Genomic DNA, 22,870 nt, shown 5'->3' on the forward strand with positions numbered 1-22,870 from the left:
TCGCCTCTTATTCAATCAGCGTTTCTCCATCAGTCGCTCGCTACAGATCTACGACCAGTCTCTCAACGCATCGAACATGATCTCATCAACATTCCTCTGCCCAATGGGCGTTTTGCTAGCAGGCGCGTCGCGTGCCTTGGCGTTCGACCGCATTAGCATACCGACCACGGTCAAGGCTGACACCGACGTCGAAGTCACCATACAGAACGACATCGCATCCGGTAGCAAGTCTTTCGACGCCGGTTTTACCAACTACAACCTCTACCTCTCAACCACTCCGCCGGGATGGGGCACCGGCCCCGTGTGCGTCCTCGCCAACGGGACAAAGATTGACGTCACCTCCGTGAAGGTGAAAATCCCCGCCGACGCGATCCCTGACGGTTCCGACTTCAAGATCACCGCAATGGAGTGGAACTCGGATCCGACCAAGGACGGGCCCTCGGGCTTCGAATACAGCAACGACTTTTCCTTCTCGGGCGGTACGGGACAATGGGGCAAGACGGAGCTCGGAGGGTCCACGCTGGGCGACATGGATCGCATCCCGTGCACGGCGTACGCGTGCGCGCGCAACTGCAATGACAAGTATTTTGAAGAGAGGAACACGACGAGCGAGGATCCTAGTGTCTACAAAAACACATACGAATGCGTCGCCGCATGTCCCGGCACGACTTTCCCGTCCTGGGATTCAATCATCAACGATAACGGGGGTGGGCAGGGCTCAGGCTCCAGTGCGGGGCCCTCGGGAAGCGCTTCGGCAACGGCAACGAGATCCGGTGCGTTGGCGACAGCCTCAACCTCCCCGACAGGGTCTACTTCTACTCCGACATCAGCCCAAAGTAGCAGCTCGCCATCTCAGACACCTAATGGTGCCGCCTCGGTCACTGCCAAGGCCTCTGGCCTTGTCTTTGCCGGCTTTGCCATCGCGTTTAGCTTTCTCTAGTCATGAACTCGGCGATCATGGGCCATGTACGGATCGTTCGTAGTGTAGTGTAGGATAAATGGTGCGCTATCCGCAGATACTTAGATATTCTTTAATATTACTCATCAAGCCACTGAACATGCACACTATGTACGGTTGTTTTCTCGGCGAGAAATCCCAATGGGGAAATTTATTCCACTCATGATCATGACAAATCCCATATCGCGAGACCGACAATCCGCGGGCATGGAAATGGCCCTCCAATCCCTGTGAATTCTGGTAGCATGCTGCTATGTCCCACGTTGATGCGTCGGCCTAGGACAGAATCAGTAATAATCTCCCGATGGTTGTACTACGTACGCACATGCGATCATAGCGGCAGTTTCTTGGGTTCCCGGACCGAGAGCTTAAATAGGTGACAGCTGCATCTACGGATAGTCAGTTGCCTATAGATTTCAGCTGCAAAGACTGGCCAGGCTTGAGCGATCTTGATCCTCTGATAACTGAACGGTTCCGATGCATACTTTCCTATTTGCCCACTACACGCGCGCCAAGGGCTATGGCTCTTACGAATGCAGACTTACCAGTGGCTTGGGTCGGGTACACCGTACTATAATTAATGCATGCAACCTCATTGAGATACACGCAGCTAAAACTGCTGTTGATTAAGGTGGCATCAAGACGTCCACCTAGTGAATATTTGCCGAATGCCTACCTCAAAGTGGCACCGATACATTCCGATTAATGACTGTTCAAGAGGCAGCTAAGGCACCTATCTACAGTTTGCCTCCGGCCAAATGGCCCCAAACTAATACTTCATGGGCTTGAGAATCATGACGAATTAGTGATTATCATCCTTAGCCTCAAAGGCTTAAGAATTGAATGCATGCTATGACTCAAGACCACTGTGAGTTTACCACAAGTGCACGAAAACATAGCCGTGTTTGCCGTTGCAGAGGCGGCCGCGGGCAATAGTCGGTGAGTACCTTGATGATTATGGCAGCCCACATCGAGTGCCCAGTATTGCGTATATTCAAAGTAAATGACGAACACGACGAAATCCTTGTGTGCGTATCTTACTCGAAGAAGCTTTTCGTTTTCGTCAATTTTTGATAGACAGGTAAGTGCAGAGTCTGCATGACTATTGCCCAAAAAGAGCCCCGGGATCCAGGTTCCGAAATATGAACCCACGGGACTGTCTTGGACTTAGCCAGAAGCACTTGCTCATGGTACCAAAGAGAAGTGCAACTCCAGTCGCACAGTCGTATCTTTGTATTCTTGCGAGAAGAAAAAATAACCAAGAGGAAAGTGAGAAGTTGGACACTCACTCGATGCAATCCAATATAATTAGCAGACGTGCAACTGCCGGGGCATGAGGTGTTTTTCGAAGTTCAGTATGCTCTGATTCTCCAAGTCTGCTTATGATGTACCTGCAGGGCTTGTTGGAGCTAGACCGGACATAACTCGCAGTAAAGCCCGTATGATGACATGGAACATAGAATTTCGATGCACTCCGCCTAACCCACAACCTATTGATAGAACGTAGAAACCCAGATCAGGTAAGCATTTCGCAATAAAAGGTTCACCTTTACACAGGATTACGATGGATCGTTGCCGAATTCGATAGAATTCGGCCACATGTTAACTCCGTCTTACTGATGTTCATTGTTCAACTTATTGGCATTGTGGATTTCACATGACTTTGATATCTTGGATGATGGGCCTGGGGGAAATTGAAACAGGGGACTAAAAATTACAATGTACGTGTAGATCCAACGGTACGGAAACTGTACATATCCTGGCCTGTTTTCTTAGCGTTGGTGGTCGAGATGGGATATTATCCGCCGAGTCTCTACCAGATGTAGCTGGCAAACTGACAAATCGCCACTGCATTTCGGTCTCGCTTCCGACCAGTTAGCATAACATCGCTCCTAAAAAGTTTGAGCTGCCCTGCTAATGTCTGCGGAAAGTCCGCTCTTTACATGCAAAACTGCACCGGCCGGGCTTTAACCTATTAGAGTCTAAACAGCTGCCCCTGTCTTTGCTCGTCCAATCCAAGCCCGTGCGTCCCCGCGAGCTCCACGGATTCCGCGGCTCACAAAAACAAAAAGGCTCGAAGAACCCGTAAGGAAAAGGGAAGCTGTAGGCGTACGGAATCTCAGTCCGACCCAGTAGTCTGAGGGCATTTGTCGAAAGGGCATCCTCATACTTGTAATTCGGCGACGTGGGCTTTCCGTCACATCATGGATCCGGAGCCGCATATGCCCAAAACAAGCGTCATTCCTAGAGCTGTATGCCTTCACTTTCGGAATCCGCGCGCCTGGCGGCCGAGTATGCTAACTACCGGTATCCCACTCTAGTGCCACAACTGTCGGATCCGTAAGGTATTCATAATTCTCTATGTCCGAGTCCCCTGTCGTCAATAGCCGGCTGAGACCTTCCGGACCCGATCCGTCGCACGCGTTCCGCGCCATCTCCTCCGCGCTCCCATTCGCTTAGCATTCGAATGTTCACAATCGCCCAGCTGACGAGTAGGGTTCTAGACACGCTGCAATCGAGAGGTTCCATGTTCCAACTGCATCACATCGAAGATTCCATGCCGCCCGGCAGGGCGACACACTGCACAGCGGCCAACAGTTGAGAGGGCCGAAAGGTACCGGTGACAAATGGCGCCGTAACCGAGTGATTTTGGGTTCGAGCTGACATTTCAGCCGCAGCCACAGTCCTGGTGCGCCGACAATTCATCAACTGCATGAGAGATTGAAAGCCGTCGAAGAATCTCTCAGGAACCAAAATGACCAGCACGCCAATAGGGCGACATCGATCTCTACGCCAAATACGATCCCGACCATTGAGGATGATGCAGTCTCACATCACTGTCTGTGGGAAGACCACCATGTCTCGTACGAGGGCGAATCTTCATTCAGGCAACAGACTCTACTTGCAAGTCAGATAGAGGAACTTCGACTTGAAGAGGCGCAGACCCCAGGCGTGATTGACGAGCTTGCAACGTTACGAGGGATATGCCAACGACAAGAGACCCCCGTAGAATCGCGATCGAACCGGAAGATTCGCCAGCCTCATTCAACAAAAGGGGCAGAGTTGCAGCTTCCACCATCTGAGTTCGTGATTCGTCTTCTTCGGACTGTGAGCCGTAAGTTGCCGCAAGCTGGCTTTCAATCTCAGCCGAGAAGCTAAGCTATCGTCAAAAGCAGATCACTCCATCTTGTTCCTATTCTACGCAGTCGAAAATCGCATTCAAGTCGAAGAACTCTGTCGAAGGGTGTACTTCTCTGTAGAGCCAGTGACGATTGGAGAAGTCACCTTGCTGAACGGCTTCTTGTCGGTGCTCCTCAGGGACATCGATTTCGAGTCAAATCCCGAATTCAGTCCAGAAGAAGCCAACCGGCTGTACACCATGTGCAACTCCAACTTCAAGGCTGGAGTCGAGACTTACGAAGTGATGGCGGTACCTACATTCGAGCATACTCTCATATTATCCATAGCGGTCAGTAAAGCGCGAGTCTGGTCCGTGTTGTATCTTCGAGACGGTCGACCATGTGAACTGACTCGAGTTTCGGGCATGTAGTGTCTAAAGGCACAACAGGATGGCAACTTGCCGCTACAATGGAGCCTCATGTCCGCTGCCGCCCGACACGTCCTAGCATTAGGTTATCATCGAAGGGGGAAGTTGGCCGCGCTACCGAACCAAGAAGCGCGGCGGGCACGACGACTCTTCTGGCACGTATACTTTGCAGACCGGGGATTGACCCTCACACAAGGAAAAGCGCCAGTTATACAAGACATTGATGTCGATGTCGAGCCATTCGAAATCATTCAAACGCCGGAGAGGAAGCCCTGGGATACCTCATTCTCCGCCTTCATCGAATTTGGGAGAATACAATGCAAGATCTACGAAAAGCTCTACTCTCCTGCAGCATCCCGCTCTACGGAGGAGGAGAGGCGGGCCGTAGCAGTCCATCTTGCAAAGCGCCTATCGACATGGTATGAATCATGGCGCAGCGTCGACTATTCCCTCGCATACCGAGTAGAACTGTTTCAATTCACGTTTGATGCGCTCGAGGTCGTTTACTATTCTATTCTAACACTCATACATCGTGGGGCAAGCAGCTCGAATGCCGCCAGCGCCATCACGGAGGAATGCTTCGAGGCAGCTAGGAAAGGCTTGACCGCCCATGCAACCGCATACCCCCGGTCCGCTTCGGGAGGATATGCCTCTCTATTCACTTATGCCGTCTGGTATGCTACTTTTCCTCGTCCCAAAGATCAAAGACTGTCAGCTAATCCTCGAGTAGGACACAGCTCTATTCCTCATATACGCCATACATTATCACCTTTCTCCACTGCATCAGGAACTCGGACGATCAAGACCTGAACCTGATGCGCTCCTCCTTGGAGATCAGCGAGCGCCTAGGTGGCTTGGTGGAATCCTGCAAGAAGCAATATGAATTATGTCGGGCCCTGTACCGCATAGCAGAGGCCTACATCAAGGCGAAGAAGGGTGTCGCATGTACCGCCGCACCGGCTGAGACTACCATCACTCTACCCCTACAACAACCGACGTCTGATAGCTGGCCCTGCTTCGAGTCAAATCTGGAGGCGAACCCGTTCCCGGACCTGCACGTCGATGACTGGAATGGCTCTTACATGGGACAGATGTCATTCACCTTGGAGAATCATCTCGGAAAGGGCGGTCATTAGCTAAGATGATAGCAAACCACCCCAAAACATGTTATGCTTCCCAGGTCGGTTGAGAGATGACCTAATGTCGGAATTTTACCTCATGCAGTGTACAAGAGTCCACGGCCTCCTCCGATATTGCCTCCGTCGATCGATCTACTCCCACCCAGAGCCCTTCGTAGAATCAGGATGACTACGTAGCTTCTAGAATTCGGTAACATTAGTTGCAGGTCACATAACTTTGCCAGACATTATCGGGGCCTATCCAGACGAATGGCCAGGCTTAAGGGGATGGGCTGGCGGCTCATAGATGATACAGTCATCCCGAATGCTCTAGCTCTAGGCATTCCCGGTGTCGTTCGTCCAGATGGTCACCAGAATTCTGCCCTGTCCATCTGAAGTGGCCTGCGTCCATATCAACAAGTAGGCCATAGGGGTCAAAACAGTATCATTTATATTAGCATCAGACCAGGAAGGTCCCAAAAAGAGTTCACCCCCCCCCCCGGTGCTGAATTGGGGGCTATATCTCTGGTGCTCATGCTGGGATTCGAACTCGAGTACTCGCTAAGCCTGTCGTCGAGTAGGCTGGTTGGCGTAGAATTGAATGTTGACCTCAAACCACTCCACCACCCAGCCAGTTTGACCTGACCCGTCGACCTAGACGGGCGCCTGCTGGCTGGTGACTGGAATGGAGTTGAGGGGGTATATATGGGCTTTCTCCCGTGTATCCAGGTCCTCGTGTGGCTGAAAGATTATCGGATGAAAGTTTGGTGGCTGTGGTCGGCTCTGCCTGATCCACCAACGCCGGACTACTTCAGACAGTCACGTCTTCATGGAAAGGAAGGTAAGTTCAGCGACACATATCTTATCTCCAGAGAATATACCTTGTGATTGAGGCCAGGCGTGACAGGAGTCATTTAAAGGCGACAACCTCTCGGTACCATGTAGTTCTCAAGCCAAAGTGGTGTGTATCGCGTGCATAACTTAGGCAGGCCAACGCAAAGGACTTAGTAGGAAAGCAGCAGAAAATGGGCGAGAGCCTCGAGGGGCAAAAAGTCGGAGGGATTTCTTGTTCAACTTGTTGAAGGGAGTCGGAGTCAACTCCCGCTCCTACGCGCAGTTTTCACCTCAATCAACTACCGGACGGTATCAAAATCGGGCTTATTCGCCCTTGTAATGGATAATATTCATGTCCGCCGCCATCTACCCGCCCGGCCCGAACCTATACATGAGCACTAGCAAGGATGAAGGAGGAGATACTGGGGCTTTGGGAGCCTCAGAATATGCCATACTATCAAACACGCATGTCAGGACCTCATTGGAGCTCGGAACGATGCCTGCGATGGAACTCATCTCTTGTCTTGGTGATGACTTTGATGTACGCTCGCAGCTTCTGGGCAACCGCACTTTCAGCGGTCACGTAATACTTCTTGGCCTCTCACCCAGAGGTTTTGTCCAAGCTTACCCACAAAGTCTTGTCCACTTTTCAAGCGGAGGGAAAAATCAACACCAATTTTGCCCAGAAGCTTCGACTGAACCCGTCTCTTCCTCACTCTTCGCCGTTGGTGGTGCGCAAGGGAGGCGACCTTTTCTGTGGGTTCTAGGTACCAGAAGGGATAAGTCGCCATCTTTATACCGCCAGCTGTTGAAGTATCAGGATAAGAGCTGCGGAAAGCATTCACTGCTTTTACGTACAGACCGTCATTGGAATTTTTCAGTGGTCGATGTATCATAGCTCTCAGAACTTCACGATCCCATCAGTCTTTATCACAGAGCGCTGACAGGGTGATATTCGCTTCGCCAGTGACCAAAGAGAAGCCAGGAAGCCCTTCAGCTTTGTACCAAGGAACTGCACTGGAATGAAGTAGGTCAGGTCCAGAGAGCATCTTATCAAGACGTCGAGTATCTGGGCTAGCAAACCTGACTAGCCTCGCATACACGGAAATGAGGAGTATTCTGTCCAGGATCAATTGGGATTCCGAGATGAGACTTTCTGGTGAAAGTAGAAGGTGGATCGAGTTTCAGGAGGCGAGGGTTGTTTGGGAAAAGCCCGCGTCGAAGGTGTATTGACACCTCGGGAATCGCTTGCGTCAAAAGCCTAGGAGACACTTCTTGGGCGGGGTATGGCCTCCGCTTATGATGGACGTTCAAGTCATGGAGAAAGTTGCAAAGGTTTCTGACCAGATTCAGCTTGGACTACTCTACTTCGCATCGGCTCTAAATACGGAAATGCGGAAGAGGTAGGTATGAGAACTCAAGAGTCTGGTTCAAGAATGGTTATTGAACGATTCTCGTGGTGGTGGCAATCAGAGGGGCTAGTTCTACCCGATTTGGTCTTGTGGATCATACCGAGGATGCGAAAAACGAGCGATTCGTCAATTGGCCAGACTGAATACGATTTTGCTGTCCTTAAACGCTCATCAACTTCTGTGGTGTTGATCTCGACATGTCTTCCAGGTTGAATGTAACCCATGTCAGAATTTCCCCTTCCACAAGACGTCTGCGTCTTCCGCGTATAGGCATTGCACCTAGCCATTGAACCTCAGATCCTATTCTGGGGATGCGGGGTATGACCCATGCCCACAGTAGGCCACAACACATTACACTAATGGTTGAAGGTAAAATGTCGTGACTTCAATCACCCCGTAAACTCGGCATAGTAGGTGCTTATCATATCTGTTTATGATCATTCCTCCACATTGAGCCATCTTAAGCGCTTATGATAGCACTAGCTAGGAGACATATAAGAGTGTATAAATTCAGATCGCAAGTATAGTATTGCGTCCTCGAGCTAACAACCAAACATTATTACCGATAGCAAAAATGGGTCGATTTCAAGTTTTCTACTTGTTAATATTCACTTTGGTCCTCTTTGGAAATATCGAAGCTCAAGCAACTACGGCCAATGACTTGACAAAGTTGCCTCAGTTTCCCCACAAGGCTCGGACGTTCATTCTGACGGATATTCTTAATGAGCCTGATGACCAGATGTCTATGGTTCGCTATTTGACTTACTCAAACGAGTTCGATACCAAGGGTCTGGTTGCCACAACCTCCGTTAGCTTGCCGAACGAAACGCACCCAGAGGCTATCGGACTTATTATTAAAGCATATGGCGAAGTGGTGTCCAATCTAAATCAGCATGTGCACCCCAACGCAAGCTTCAATCCCGCCGAGGACCTTTTGAAACTTGTGAGATCAGGCCCAGTGGTATGTGACTGATCCCCCGCCTGGCGATTGTAAACGCTCTTCATTAACTTGTCGTCTCCAGGTTTACGGCCGGAAGGCTCTGGATGAACCGTTAAGCGATGGCTCCAGACTCCTTGTTGAAGCGCTTGAAGCGGACGTTGATCCGTTGTTTGTCTCCATTTGGGGCGGAGCAAACACCCTAGCGCAGGCCTTACAGTTCATCAGCGCAGAACGAACTTCCAGTGAGGCAGCCGAGCTTCGGTCTAGGCTTCGGGTCTACTCGATCTCGGACCAGGACGATTGCGGCCCATGGATTCGGGCCAACTGGCCAGATATCGCGTACATCGTCAACGTGCACGGCTTTCGAGAATTCCAAGCTTCTACATGGAGCGGCATGAACGGCGCAGATAACGGTGCTTCTAATGTGACGAAAACACAAGACGATTGGTTGACTCCCAATATCCGCATCGGCCCTCTGGGTCAGGTGTATCCCAAGATTATCTACGGCATGGAGGGTGACTCGCCGAGCTTCATGTGGCTGATCCAAAACGGCCTTAATAGTGCGGGGCGTCCAGACTGGGGTGGCTGGGGTGGTCGGTACAGTCGTGTAACCGAGGCCACGGACATCAATGAATATGGTACATCCATGGATACAGCAGTCTCTGTGTCTGGCCTGGATCATCAAAGTTCAGGCGCCACTGTTTGGCGGTGGCGAGACGCTTACCAAGACGACTTTGCTGCGCGCATGCAGTGGACAGTCACGGATCGATTCGAAGACGCAACTCACCCGCCCAATATCAACGTGAACGGCTCCGTCAGTCTTGATGCCATGGAGGTTCTTCTCCCGTCCAAAGACACAATCATTCTGGATGCCAGCGCGACCTACGACCCTGATCACCCCGAAGACTCGACTCACCTCGAGTTCGAGTGGTATGCATACACGGAAGCCTCCGTTGCTTGGGCTAGTGGATATCTCGAGGGGCTCATCGAAATTCACCCTCTATCGCCGCCTTATGGTACAACCGGTTATCTCGAGGTCAACGATGCGGGGTTCAGGAACGTCACGACTGGTTCAAGGGTCCAGATCACAAACAATGTGCCAGTTATCTCGCGGCTTGAAGGAGCATTATGGCATGTTATTCTCCAGGTGAACAACAAGAAGGGTCAACACCCGGTTCGTAGGTATAAGCGAATCCTGATTCGAGACTCGGATAGCAAGAAGTGAATGGAGAGCAGAGAGCTTCCACGCCATGGTCTGTAGGATAAGCAAGATGTTATCTTCAATCCCTGGGCCATGGGTGATGGAGAGAATCTAGGAGACCCCGCAAACGAAGATTACAGAGAACTTGGAACTCCTCTCCCACACACAGTATAATGTCTCCTCTGATTCGACAAATCCTGTGAAAGTAGGATTGTATGTGGATTTCTGTCTCTCCGAGTGATCCACGGTCTATGAAAGGCTCATGCAAGGCTCTTGGACTTTAGTAGAGAGATCGGGTCGTCTGTCTTAGTTCAGCCGGCGCACATCTAACAAGAATCTGGAGCAGTTTATCGACTTTCCTGCGGCGTGCCGGCCTGATCGTCTCCCTCAAAACCCCCTTGTCTAAGATAGTTGTCCACCAATGCAGCCTCCGTGCGACTCCGAATCTCGTCCAGCGCCGGCTGGGCAGTCAGCCAACTAGCCACAAGCATGCTCTTCATTTGCCAGGTCGAGCTGAATCGTCTAGCATTGTACCAATCCAGGTTGTGGCGTCCGAGCTCCGGTTTCCAGGGGAAGTTGGCGATCAGGTGGAGGCGCAAGATGGCGGGGTAGTTGTCCAGCTGCAGCAGGGATTCTTTCACGGCGACGATGTACCATCTGGTACTCCCAAGAACGAATCCTAATGAAGAACCGACGATGAAGGGTAGGGCGGCGGTGCCCCAGATGCTACTTCCCACGATAGCGGCTGAGAGTCCGAGGACGGCGGCTGTCGATGTGCCTGCTAGCATGCTCCGGAGCATACTGGGATGATGTTAGTTATGAGCGCATATCATGAGATTTTCGGTGCATACAGAAGACCGGGGCCACTGTTGAAAATTAGCTAAGCTTAAGTATGGGGAGGACTGGCAGAACAGACTTGACATTGCCCCATCCGCCCAATATCCTCAACAAGTTGAAGTGAGGTTGCGCGTTGGCGGTGTACTCATTGACCTTTGAATACGATTAGTAGAGCGCTCCTATCGCAAGGAAACAAATCCAGCCTTACTGCATATTCTTGGACCGACATTCTGATGTGCAGTCTGCAAAGATCCGTCAAAACACTGAGACACTAGGAGGATCATCACAGGTGAATGTTGATTGAAAACATCATTGTTTGATCTTAGTTCGGGCCCAGTCTTCTTAGTCAGCTACCAGCCGCATCGTGTCATTGGTCAGTGCGGCAAAATTTCGGGCACCGGCGCCAGCTCCGTGCATCGGTAGGTCCACCCGCCGTGCCTCGGCTCCGCTAACCCGGGCCCGGCATAAGTATCTACCTAACCTGCCAAAGTATTCACGTTATTGCCTTGTCGGCTGCTAATTCAAAGTTATTTTGACGAAGTATATGAACGGTAGCCTCACCATCTTCGATGTTCTTGCTGATCTATCGAGCGACATCCATGATATTTGAGTCCATGATTAAGTCAAGAGTACCTCGGATAAACATGACAGCGTGAGAGGATACATGTAGTGAGGTAGCCGTGTATCTTGGATACACGAGAGATCGAACCTTCCCCTCCAATTGAGCAACACAGAACTTCAGACTATGCATTCGAAAAGCATATCACGTCTAGGACGACATGACGCTTTATGAGAATAGGCCGTGGACTTGAACAAGATTGGACATCGATTGAGTAAGTTCACTGCTAGCTAGGCTACTCTTACGGCAGTGGTTATCGTTCCAAATCAAGAGGGAAGTTAAGAATCACCGTAGGTGTGAGGCGCAAACGGTTGGTGACGACGAGGTCTATTTTTTCAGCGTCTAAAAGCTAGAGTGCAGTCAGGCTATATGCCTGCTGTGATATTGAAGCAGCGACTCGGAGGGGCGCTGCGGCAGGGTGTACACAAAGGCTAACTCTGCTACTTGCCAGACGCGTTTCCGCCTTGCGAAGAGGATCCGCCGCGATCAACGTTCATGAAGTCTTCCTGTGTAGGCGTTCTGATGTCACCCTCTTCGGCGGCCTTTTCTGCGGCTGCCATATCCTTCTTCCACTTCTCTCGAAGTTCTTTGTAGACCCATGCAGTATCATTCTTGACCTTGATAAAATGCGCTTGCTGTGCCTTTCTCCGAGGCTCACGGGCAGCTTCCATCATATTAAGATGGAATTGGAAGATGAACTTGTTCCGCTTCACAGGGTCTGGCACCCATGCCTCCATCTTCTCTTGAGTGGCAGTGCTGATACAGGAATCATAAGGTCCCTCTTGAGGCCATGGACTTCCTTCAGTATAGCTTTTAACTCTAGCCTTTTCCCCGCAATAGTGTTGGGGGTCGTTACGCGCGAAGTGGCAGTAGCTGTTCAATCTCTCTTCGATATGACCGCAACACACAGGGAAGGAGAATTGTTCATACAAACACATGGTGGAATATCGTAGAAGCTTGATAGGCGAAAAACGATGAGACTAAGAGTAAATGACACGATGATTAGCACAGTTGCGTGTGTTGCTGGTCACGACTTGCTTTCAAGTGCGTGCCGGTCTGAGAACTTACTGGTGATTTGCAATAGAACTGAGTGATTTTGTAGACTTGATTGTGTTCTAGTTGGATGGGGGTGTTGATGCGGAATGGAAGGTCACTAGAGTCCTGACAGTGGCCAGTCTTACATCCATTAGGTGAGGTTGTGAACATCCAATTCACGATGGCCAGTTCAATGATTTGGCGAAAGGCTGTTGACCTTGTCGAGGACATGTTTGCGATTCTCATGGCTTTCAATATTACTGTATTGCCGCGCTGCGTTATCGCCTGCCGCGCCTACAATGAACTTGGGTGTCGTGATCTCCCCATTTCGTTTGCCCAGACGAAGCGTATAGAATGAATTTTGCTGTTAGCCTTTGGAAATGAATGTGACATTCTACATCACACGCCCAAGATCGCGAAACAAAAGTGGTTTGGTTACTTTGGTAAGTAAGGTAAGTAGGTAAGACGTAAAGAACAGCGTTCATTGTCAACGTTGTCTCCTCCGCCCCCAATAATCCCCACGAACTCATCAGGTAATACGAAAAGAGAGCATGATGGGGATTCTACAAGCTATGACCAATGTCGATTTTTGCTTCGGGAGAATGAGCCTTGGTCGCCAAACGACAACACCTGGGCTGTGATACCCCTCTACCGCATTCTCAAGGTAAGGAGTGGCGTACCAACAAAGAAGTGGAACAGCCGCCCTAGCCGGGAAACATGAGGCAATGCTTGCCATCTTCAATTGAAATCCCGTTTCGAAAGTCTGCTGATCTCATCCGGTCTTTCGTGGAGGTAGGCAGGGTTTACCGCCCTTTGGTCCGTAACAAAGCATGTCGAAAGCACTCCGTGACTGCCCCGTACGGTACCCAACTGACCTAGAACGAAGATTCTGTTCGCCCGACATAGAAGGCTTGAATACCACCAAGAACACACCAGAAGGGGCGCTAGTGAATCGAGAACAATATTCCTTGACGGACGCCTGATTTTTTGGTACCTGCATGCAGGTGTACGAGAACCGCTTCTCATTCCGTTCCTGTTGGGCCAAATGGGGCAAACGCAAGCTGAAGCTGACATCGTCCGATCGGTGACGGACTTTTTGGGGATGACCGAAATTATACCGGCTGCAAGAACCCACCATCGGTGCTTTCCCCAACCCGCCTCGGTCCCGAGCCTGCCACCCTGCCCGACTAATCCTCCTAAGTCTTCCTACGTCAGCTTCAGCAACCCTTTTTAAACTACCATCGCCCTGCAGCATTCCATAGCGTAGCTTAGCTAGCAGTGTTTTGTTTACATCATTTTGCATCAGTGCACACCTGCATATCGTCTTTACACATATCATCCGTGGTCAATTGAAGAATGGCATCAGTAACATTACGCCGTGTTCGACCGGCGACCATTGCGGCTACCGTCGCAGCTGGGGGCATTGGCTTGGCGGCGTACTCGAGACTGTTCATGAACAAGGCGTCTGCTGAGTCCGGAGCGCCGCCAAAGGTGTTTGGGGCGGGGCCTGCGTTTGTGTCGCTTGCGTTGGATAGCTCGGAGGATGTGAACCACAACACCAAGCGCTTGCGCTTCAAGTTACCACAGAGGGAGGCAGTCAGCGGTCTTTCATTGACGTGTGAGTGTTCGCGGTCACTTGGATTGGGTGCAAGAAGACGAAGGTGTTAATGTTCAAGAACAGCTGCTGTCCTGACCATGTCATGGCCTGAGGGCAGGTGGCTCCCCGTCGCGAGGCCTTACACGCCCGTGCAACCCCTCGGTAAGAACAAGAACAATCCCCCAAAGGGCATCCATCGCACTCCGGGTACGAACAGCTACTGACCAAACAAAAAGATGACGCCGGCTATCTCGAGCTGATGGTAAAGAAGTACCCAGACGGCAAGCAGAGCACACACATCCACTCCCTCACACCAGGCCAAAAGCTCCTCTTCGCCCTCGCCATCAAAGGCCATCAATGGAAGCCCAACAGCTACAGCCACATCACCCTCATCGCCGGCGGTGCAGGCATCACACCAATCTACCAGCTCGCGCAGGGCATCCTCCGCAACCCCGAAGACAAGACCGCCATTACGCTCGTCTTTGGCGTCAACTCGGACCAGGACGTGCTATTAAAGCAGGAGTTCGAGCAATTTGAGAAGGAGTTCCCCGGCAGGTTCAAGGCCGTGTATACGGTTAGCCACCCCGTGGCGAATTCGCCGTACCGGAAGGGATATGTGACGAAGCAGTTGTTGGAGGAGGTCGGGGTTGCGCCGAAGAAGGAGGAGGATACAAAGGTGTTTGTGTGCGGTCCGCCGGCGATGGAGGCGGCTCTTGTGGGGAAGAGGAGTGCGCCGGGGGTGTTGCAGGAGTTGGGGTATCGGAAGGATCAAATTCATCAGTTCTAGAGAGTTAATTTCGGGCTTTACCTAGATGTACGTTACAGAGGATTTGAGGAGAGATAAACCCAGATCAGCTCTTCCTTTCTAAACGTCACGATTTCCACGCGAACTGAGAAAAGAAATACGGAACCAGGCTTCAAAAACAGGACTGGGGTCGAAGAGATCGATGGGACTAACTGCGAGAGATGAAAAGGCTATGTATAGTCCAAACTGAGCTCAACTTTCAACAATTCAAATGACCCGCCTTGCTAGCTCAATCGGTAGAGCGTGAGACTCTTAATCTCAAGGTTGCGGGTTCGACCCCCGCGTGAGGCTCAAATCCTCACCGCGATTGGCAAAGCCATTCTTCGGGTTATTCTTTTTGTGTTTCTTTACCTTGTCCCTTCAAGCGGACTCATCCTTGTACCGCGGCGGCTTGAAACTGACGCTGGTGCCATATCCTTCTTCGCTGCCAGAAGATTTTTCGGGGGAAGAGATTTCACCAATGTGTAGAGAAAGTGGAGAAGTTGTCGGCGTCAGTGATCATTGCGGCATTCATTGCCCGCATCTACAAGTATTTAGGTGAGCGGGTCATACGCTATGAGTTGCTCAGCTTAAATCTATTGATATCGCTCCCTGTCAATCTTGCTAGGCTTTGAATGTGCACTCCATGAAGGAGGATCCTTGTTTACCCGTATGCGTCTTGGATCAGAACTACCGGCCATTCTTCAGTACCCCGTTGCAACATCCATACACAGCCTGCTGAGGATTGCATCACGAGACGCGAAAGAAGATATTGGGAATTCGAGTTTTGTGTATCTCTGCAAATACCATTCATGATTTTCCATGCCAATCATCAATCGTAATCGAAGATTTCTATCGTCATGTTGGAGACATTACTTCTCCAGGATTTCTTCAACGACAAACCCCAACCGCAACCATGATTCGTTGACGTAATGCACGACCCCCACAAAAAAGTCCTCCATCACTCAGCCAACTCCAACCATATCCCTTTCTTTCCACCCACCATTCAACCTCACCATCAAAACTGTAAGCTTCTCACGCCATCTCGCACAGCTCAATTCATACCGCGACGAGCTGACGAAAGACAAGATGGAACAGTTCGGCCTCTCAGCAGCGCACTCGGGCGCGATAAACCACATCCACGCCATTCACTTCGGGCCCGCTGCCGTGGACATCGTCAGGGAGATTCGGTTAGCTGTTACTGTTGTTGTCATCGGATGGGTTGCTGTCACGGGGATCAGGACGGTTTTCAATCGGGATAGGCGATAAGTGGAGGTGTTCTGGTTGATGAAGGGTGAAGTCAAGTGAGACGGGGCCGCAAGGAAGACGCTCGTCGCTGGAAGGTTGAATGTCAGAGGTTGCATCCAATTCAGTATGGTTATATGACCCTCTAGAACAGCTGAAATAGCTGCCATTTGTACAGCAGTAGGGTATTTGGTCATCCCATACCCTTTCTAGGTATCTGTATCAACAGAAAACCCCACGTCATTGCCACTTTCATCGTGAACTTTTCCACGGTCCCAAAACTCCTCACAAAGTCGTACCGGAAACACCAGCCCAGCTCTCAGAACCTCCAAGCCAAACGTTGCTACGTAGATCAGACTACGCCGGCGGAAAATGCAAAAACCTCTGACAACACAACGCCCCCGCCTCCGAAGCACACGCCTGCGCCGCGCCAGCGCCCGTGTCGTCTGCCTTCTTCATCCATCCTTCCGGGCACGCGCCGTCGCAGAAGGCCTGACATATTTCGGCGTCGGGGTCTGCTGCCAACGAGTCTTTGTGTGTCCCACGTTAGTGATGGATCACGAGTTCCATTTGTCACATTTTGAACTCTGTGGTGGGATGTTTAGGAGAAGGGGACGGGAGAGGTTTGCTTACCGAGTGGGATGGCTAATGCCATAGCTAGGAGGCTCCATAGCACGATCGCGGCGGTCTTCATATTTTCTCGTGATTGGAAGTTACTGTGATTTGTTGTGGTCGAATCCTTTCATTATGAGGTTGTGGTTACGTGGTCTTAGAAAGCAAAGAATGGATAACAAGTTTGTCAGTTGAGTCCTGTTGTTGATATAAGGTATTATCTTCACCCGACCCCTAATCACAGTGGGAACATGGGACAATCAAAGACGAAAAGACTCCTGCGGACAGTATTGTAATTATAGAGTAGACAAAGATAAATAAAGCAGTGCCTCCCTGAAACTCGCATGAGCAAACCAACGATCTCGGGCTGGCCCGGGCGGACGGGAGGCCCCTTTTCTTTGTTCACGATCCCAGCCTCATCCTTGTTCCGCCAGAGTCTGACCTCGTCAAGCGCGCTTACTGGCTGAGGTTTACGGCACAGGAAGAACGTCTGAAACTTCAAATACCGCGCGGACGGATTTTGACTCCCGCGGAACTCGAAGAGTCTATTTGGAGCTACTGTTACTTCCCCCCCGGGCACCGATTGACTTCACATTATCATGTTCACTGAGCAATGTTCGAGTGCAGAGGTCTGAATAAACAGGTTGAAATTTGAAAATGGTTGTAATTGCAAGTCATCTAAACAACTTACATCTGTACTAAGAAAGAATGCCTCGTCATGCAACTCGTGAAAGTCCCTCGTCTCAGCTACCAAAATCCTTGTAAATACATGTCCCATGGTTTACCCATCATCCAGTCATGATCCATTCCCAGTCATATCCCATCCCAATTATTTTTTATGTACCCATGTCCACCCACCGAAAAGAGTGTCTGGAACCAGCCCAAGCGACTCTTTTCAAAACGCCAAGATAAAAGCAGACGAACAAATCATTCCAAAAAGCGCAGAAAGCAGAAAACATAACTTAGCAAGCACCGTACCGCACACCGCGCTTGCCCAATTCCTTCCTGCCGACGGGGTCCTCAGGCATGACCCAGCCTCTAGCCCTCTTGGCCTCACGCTTCTCGGCCAACTGCGGCTTGGGCATCCAATCATCCCTAGGCAGCGCCTTGCGTCGGGTACCCTCAGCAGGTGCGCCAATCTCCGTCTTCCAGTGCGCCACGGCACTGCGGCCCTGCTGCTGAGGCGCATCGTCGCCAGCCATCATGCAGAGACCCCAGAGCGCAAGGCAGGCAGTCAGCGGGATCTCGCCGACCTCGCAGTCGGCATCGTCAGCGACGGCGGCAAGCTGAACGGAGGTAACTTCAAGGTGACCAAAGTGGGGGACTGATTCGCTACCGTTGCGGACGATGACGAGCTCAATCTCTGTGAGGATGAAGCCGTAGCGGCAGGAGTGCTCGCGCATGGCGTGGTGCAGGGCGGCGAGACCACGGAGGTACTCTACGCGCTTGATGTTGCCCTCGACACGCATGCCGGTGTTGAAGCGGTCAAAGGAGCGGACGAGGCCGACGACGCGGGCGGTAGGCTTGCCGCCAAAGATGGTGGCAGCGGAGGTGGGCTCGCCGGCGGGAGAGGCGGTGAAGAGTAGCTCGGGCTGCTTGGCGGTGGCGGAGGGAGCGGGAGCAGAGAGCTGCATGGGTCTGTGGGAAGAGATGGCGAGCGCAGCATTGAGCTTGGGGAGGTAGTGGGAGGCGTAGATACTGTGAAGGGCGGCTTCGGTCTCTGGGTGGCGGGCAGTCGGGGCCGGGTTGGGGAGGAGAGGTGCCGGGACGGGGCAGTTGAGAAGGGCGGCGGCACCAGGGAGAGAGAGGACGGAGGAGGCGTTGAAGGTTGTCCAGGGGCGGATTTGGCGAACATCCCACCAGAAGTGCTTGGTGTTGGGATCCCGGAGAGGGAACGAGATGGTGCGCACCAGCGAAGGAGCAGGGTTAGATCCGGTGAGGTAAGTCATGAGAGTGGTGCTGGGAGTCGGGTCCGGAGTGGCAGCGGCTGACAGGCTGAGGGGAGATGGCGCACGAGGAGTGTAGGAGGGGAACATGTATGCCTCTGATGGCTGCTGAGGAGCAGGAGAGGGAACGTATGAGGGCATTTGACGGTAGGTCGGGAAGCCGAACTTCTCGAGGGCGACACCCTCAAGGCTGCAGGTTGATGCGCGGCGAGATTGCATGTCATCGGCGAAGATGATGGGAGAGCAAAGGAGGGACGAAGGAGTCTGCTCCTCGGGCTGGCTGCAGTAGGTGGAGGGCATGTTCCATGTGAGGGTCTCCGGGTTGGTGAAGCTGCGAGTGTGAGCCGGGCGGAAGACGGCGTTGGTGGTGGGAGCCACAGGGGTTGCCCGTCTGGGAACCGGGGCGCGGGGCTTCGGCGATGCCTTCATGCGCTTGGGAGGCGACTCGATGGCTTGGTCCTGGGAGCGGATCTTGGGAAGCAAGAGAGGGCCGTGTTGGCGGATCGGGGGTGAGGCACGAGACGGGGTAGTCATACGTGTGCTCACCGAGTCCGGTGTGGAGTCTGCGGTAGAGATGAAGGAGTAGACGGAACCATTTGAGCGGGAGCGGTTGTGGCCCGGGTTGTGGTGGTAGGGGAGGTCGAGGAGAGAAGAGTCGAAGGAGAAGCTCGGCGGCGTGGAAGGCTCGCACGAGGGGAAGATGAAGTCGAAGGACATATCCGCTGCCAGACTGGGAGATGATGTGTTAGTGGGGGTGCAAGTGAGGCGAGAAGCAGGGGGCATCTCATACGTGGACATTGTGACTGTGTGAGTTGGTTGGATTATGGGATTATGAGAGGTGTTTCGTGAGAGAGAGGAGGCCAGCTCCAGGAGTCTTTTGGCGTTTGAGGTTTGCGTTGCGATGGGAAAAGCAGACGGGGGTTGCTGTGAAGCAGGGACGAGGTGGCCGCGTTCAACGAGACCAGGGCGTTCCGAGAGATCTAGGTGTATAGTTTTTGTGTTTTGGTATCCAAATAATGCGAGTTATAGTAAACAAACAATGGTCGATTTGATAACAAGTTTAGACTGAGACGAGGATGAGAGGACGAGAGCGCAAAGGAGACGAGGAGATGAGGAGACGAGATGAGGATGGAGAGAGAAGGGACCAACAGAAAGGGACAGTAGGCGCGGGAGGGGAGGACATCTTTATCCTCGGGTTTGAGGCTCGTAGCCCAATGGATGTGGTGGTGGTGATGCGGCGCGCGACTGACGGCCGACTGGAGCGAGGGCGTGTGGCCTTCGCCCCGGCCCCAGCCTTGGACTGACCGTAGGTCGTCGGGCCCAAGTCTGGGTCTCTAGCCCCATCAACTGACGGGGGGAGGGTAGAGCAGCAGCGGTACAACGCAACTGTGGGTTGAGCTGCGCGCATCCGGCTTGAGGGTTTGTAGTCTGTAGATGCCAGGGTCCCTTGGACGGATCGTGGGCCGAGACCACACGACTGATGAAAAAGATGGATGGATACGTATTCTCAACTACGTAGTTACGGTAAGGTAGTGTGTATCCCATGTTGAGGTGGAGGAAGAGAAAAAGACTGTCGTCTATCGTCTGACCCCGGCACTACACAAAAGGACACAGGATACAGGGTAGCTTGGAGCTACTGCAGAAGGAAGGGAAAAAAGGGTGGACTCGTCGATGAAATGCTGCATCTTGGGCTGCATACTGGGAATGCAGAAGTGAGGTCGTCGACCCACTACGGCGTTGAGAACTTGAGAGAGCTAGAAATCTGAAACACGGGGCAAAAGTGTGTGAAGGTTAGTCCACTTGGAAGCACATTGGCGCCGCATAGATGCAGAAGAAGAACTTGAAGCTGTTCGTTGAGTTTGGCCGGGTTGGTAAGGTGAGGTGGTGAGGTCGTCACTGCCTTTCCAAGAACGTTGAAGGGTACGTATCTTTCAATGTGGATCCCCTTGGAGGCGGAGCCTGCGGGAAGAGTCGCTCGCTTACTGGCGCACTGTCCAAGTCACGTTACGGCTGACCACAAAACAGTGTATATTCGGTTATCAGAAACGGTACGTATAGCAAGACTGAGAAGATGCTGTTGACCACTCACCGTCCCCGACAGCTGTCTTGCATCAACTGCTCTTTCCTTGAATCCCTGGGTTTCCACCTTCGTACCTTCCTCACCCCCTGCAAAGCGTCTATGACTCATTTTTAGACACATGGCAGGTTCGGCCGTGCATTAGCTCATCTTTTCTCCACTCTGTTAGCTTTGCTTCCTAGCGTCCCCCACAGCAGAACGGGCGGGAGTGGGACGAACACAACACAAACATCAACACCACTTTCTTTCACCCTCCTAGGCGTACCTACACTAGGTAGACGCGGTCGTGTGGTGTACGACGATCATTCGACGCGATGTCATGCGTCGTCGTGACATGCGATGCGATGCGATGCCATGCCTCTTTTCGGTCTCGCTCTGGTTTCGCGTCTTGATTGACTTCATCGCGACTCGTCCGCGAGGGCATTCCCACCTCGTCGCCCACACTCCTCGCAAAAGCCATGCCAGCACATCTCGCAGTCTGCGCCGCTTCGACAGTCCTATTCAGTCAAGCTTTTCTCGTATACGGATACAGTTCATCAACCGCCTCATTTCCACCACCTGGCCTCCGGGGTCAAGTACCACCACCTAAGCCTCGCTCACCTGAGCACCTTGAGGCTTCGGGTCCCTGAGTTACCCTCTCGCAATCAGATGAGCCGAGCGGCAACTGAGATTACCGGCGGCTGTCGCATCATGCTGTCTCTCCCACTAAGACAACAAAAGCCCTCTCTCGCCTGAGAGGCCCTCTCCCAGTGTTACCATCCGGCGTCAAGGTGCGCGCGGAAATTGGCACCGTACAAGAAAAGAAACAGCCGAACCCCACGTTACTCTTCCCGAAACAGCCGCTCGCTCAGAAAGCCTCCGCTTCCCCATTAACCGCCCGGGCGGCTACGGCTAGCAATGACGACCACCACACTCCACTCCCGATTCCGGACGGCGCTTACAGCCAAATCTCATATCCTCAATCTCGCTGAGCGCTCTTAGCATCATCCGGGAACCGGTGGGCCTCGATAATGGGCTCCAGGAAGAGGCAACCGCCTTGCTTGATGACCAGTCTCACTCTCTTACACGAAGCCCCTTACCTCCTCACCTTACACACACAAAGGTACGAGAACGACTGACCGACCCTCAGCCTCGACGGCCCCGAGGTCGGGCCTGCTGACAATGACAATGAGGGTTTGGTCCTCAGGTTGGAAACTGGCCATCAGAGTCTGCTGCTACCGTCCGCATGATGCCGTAGCCGCGCATGTCTCGGTGAGGTTGTGAGCGGGCAGTCTAAGCCTCGCAGCACAACCGCCATCTGTAACGTTGATACACCGTAGTACGTCTTGAACGGTGAACCTAACGAGGCGGTCCGACCTCAGTCTACTTCGCGAACCTTCTTCATCGTCAGATTGTAGAAAGCGACGAGGATGCGACAGGCATGATAATCGCCGGCCCATCTCTGCTCCATGATTCGCATAACCCCTCAAGCACAGCATCCCTCGGCTATCGTCCCCCTCGGTCGATGTAGTACGACTCTACTCCTCACCAGATGAGAAAACAGGAGACACGGCATTGCGCAACAATTGCACAGCCGCACTCCAGCGCTTAATACTACCTCTACTCTCGAATTCTCCCCTCATCCCCATCATCCCCTCTTCCCCAAGCGCCACACTCAAGATCCAGTCAGCATCCAAAGTCTGCAATTCGCCTGACCTCGTCCCTCCTTCCCGCTTCGCTCCCGTGGCCCGTGCTCCATTCCCTTCCAAGGGAAGGTAAGGCAGAGTCCGTGCTCCTTCCTTTCTTAGACGCGGTGTCCCTGCTCTGGTCCGTGCCACCCTTTGTCATCCATTGCTCGTTTTCTCCCTCCTCTTGTCCTTCCCCCCCGCCTCGTAATCCCATTGGCCCCCAACCACGCGCGCGCACCACCCAATCTCGACGCGCCGTAGATCCGTCCACGACGCCCACGGTCCGTTCAGCCTGCCAGAACTTCAGAAGATCCATCCGTCGCCCGTTCATCGCTTCGGGATGGTGTCCACAACTCCACTGCCCGTGTCCAAACCCCGGTCCAGTCCGGCATCCAATCGGGTCCCCAAAGATCACTCAAACCGTGTCCCGACCGCTTCATT

At 52.4% G+C, this 22,870-nt stretch overlaps 9 protein-coding genes across 9 annotated transcripts; 6 read left to right on the forward strand and 3 right to left on the reverse strand.

Annotated features, from left to right (window-relative positions):
* Window positions 1–76: 76 nt before the first annotated feature.
* On the forward strand, window positions 77–940 carry CPAR01_05364 (uncharacterized protein; the record flags this gene model as incomplete). Its single annotated transcript, XM_060489643.1, has 1 exon — window positions 77–940. One exon carries the CDS (start codon window positions 77–79, stop codon window positions 938–940), a length of 864 nt encoding a protein of 287 aa, XP_060351109.1.
* Window positions 941–3,713: 2,773 nt separating this feature from the next.
* CPAR01_05365 (uncharacterized protein) lies at window positions 3,714–5,641 on the forward strand (the record flags this gene model as incomplete). Its single annotated transcript, XM_060489644.1, has 5 exons — window positions 3,714–3,797; window positions 3,872–4,073; window positions 4,135–4,427; window positions 4,527–5,179; window positions 5,236–5,641. 5 exons carry the CDS (start codon window positions 3,714–3,716, stop codon window positions 5,639–5,641), a joined length of 1,638 nt encoding a protein of 545 aa, XP_060351110.1.
* A 1,838-nt stretch (window positions 5,642–7,479) lies between these two features.
* On the forward strand, window positions 7,480–7,690 carry CPAR01_05366 (cytochrome P450 monooxygenase; the record flags this gene model as incomplete). The annotated part of the gene is made up of 2 exons (XM_060489645.1): window positions 7,480–7,484; window positions 7,549–7,690. 2 exons carry the CDS (start codon window positions 7,480–7,482, stop codon window positions 7,688–7,690), a joined length of 147 nt encoding a protein of 48 aa, XP_060351111.1.
* Window positions 7,691–8,443: 753 nt separating this feature from the next.
* Window positions 8,444–10,034, forward strand: CPAR01_05367 (uncharacterized protein; the record flags this gene model as incomplete). The annotated part of the gene is made up of 2 exons (XM_060489646.1): window positions 8,444–8,830; window positions 8,892–10,034. The coding sequence occupies 2 exons, from the start codon at window positions 8,444–8,446 to the stop codon at window positions 10,032–10,034; spliced, it is 1,530 nt and encodes a 509-aa protein (XP_060351112.1).
* Window positions 10,035–10,357: 323 nt separating this feature from the next.
* On the reverse strand, window positions 10,358–11,076 carry CPAR01_05368 (uncharacterized protein; the record flags this gene model as incomplete). Its single annotated transcript, XM_060489647.1, has 4 exons — window positions 10,358–10,811; window positions 10,862–10,876; window positions 10,927–11,000; window positions 11,056–11,076. The coding sequence occupies 4 exons, from the start codon at window positions 11,074–11,076 to the stop codon at window positions 10,358–10,360; spliced, it is 564 nt and encodes a 187-aa protein (XP_060351113.1).
* An 830-nt stretch (window positions 11,077–11,906) lies between these two features.
* CPAR01_05369 (uncharacterized protein) lies at window positions 11,907–12,404 on the reverse strand (the record flags this gene model as incomplete). The annotated part of the gene is made up of 1 exon (XM_060489648.1): window positions 11,907–12,404. The coding sequence occupies one exon, from the start codon at window positions 12,402–12,404 to the stop codon at window positions 11,907–11,909; it is 498 nt and encodes a 165-aa protein (XP_060351114.1).
* Window positions 12,405–13,857: 1,453 nt separating this feature from the next.
* On the forward strand, window positions 13,858–14,885 carry CPAR01_05370 (oxidoreductase NAD-binding domain-containing protein; the record flags this gene model as incomplete). The annotated part of the gene is made up of 3 exons (XM_060489649.1): window positions 13,858–14,119; window positions 14,183–14,260; window positions 14,335–14,885. The coding sequence occupies 3 exons, from the start codon at window positions 13,858–13,860 to the stop codon at window positions 14,883–14,885; spliced, it is 891 nt and encodes a 296-aa protein (XP_060351115.1).
* Window positions 14,886–15,971: 1,086 nt separating this feature from the next.
* CPAR01_05371 (uncharacterized protein) lies at window positions 15,972–16,151 on the forward strand (the record flags this gene model as incomplete). Its single annotated transcript, XM_060489650.1, has 1 exon — window positions 15,972–16,151. The coding sequence occupies one exon, from the start codon at window positions 15,972–15,974 to the stop codon at window positions 16,149–16,151; it is 180 nt and encodes a 59-aa protein (XP_060351116.1).
* Window positions 16,152–17,701: 1,550 nt separating this feature from the next.
* On the reverse strand, window positions 17,702–19,483 carry CPAR01_05372 (uncharacterized protein; the record flags this gene model as incomplete). The annotated part of the gene is made up of 1 exon (XM_060489651.1): window positions 17,702–19,483. One exon carries the CDS (start codon window positions 19,481–19,483, stop codon window positions 17,702–17,704), a length of 1,782 nt encoding a protein of 593 aa, XP_060351117.1.
* Window positions 19,484–22,870: the final 3,387 nt, after the last annotated feature.

Source organism: Colletotrichum paranaense (genome assembly GCF_030867605.1).
Source record: "Colletotrichum paranaense strain IMI 384185 chromosome Unknown Scaffold_4.1, whole genome shotgun sequence".
Lineage (NCBI taxonomy): Eukaryota > Fungi > Ascomycota > Sordariomycetes > Glomerellales > Glomerellaceae > Colletotrichum > Colletotrichum paranaense.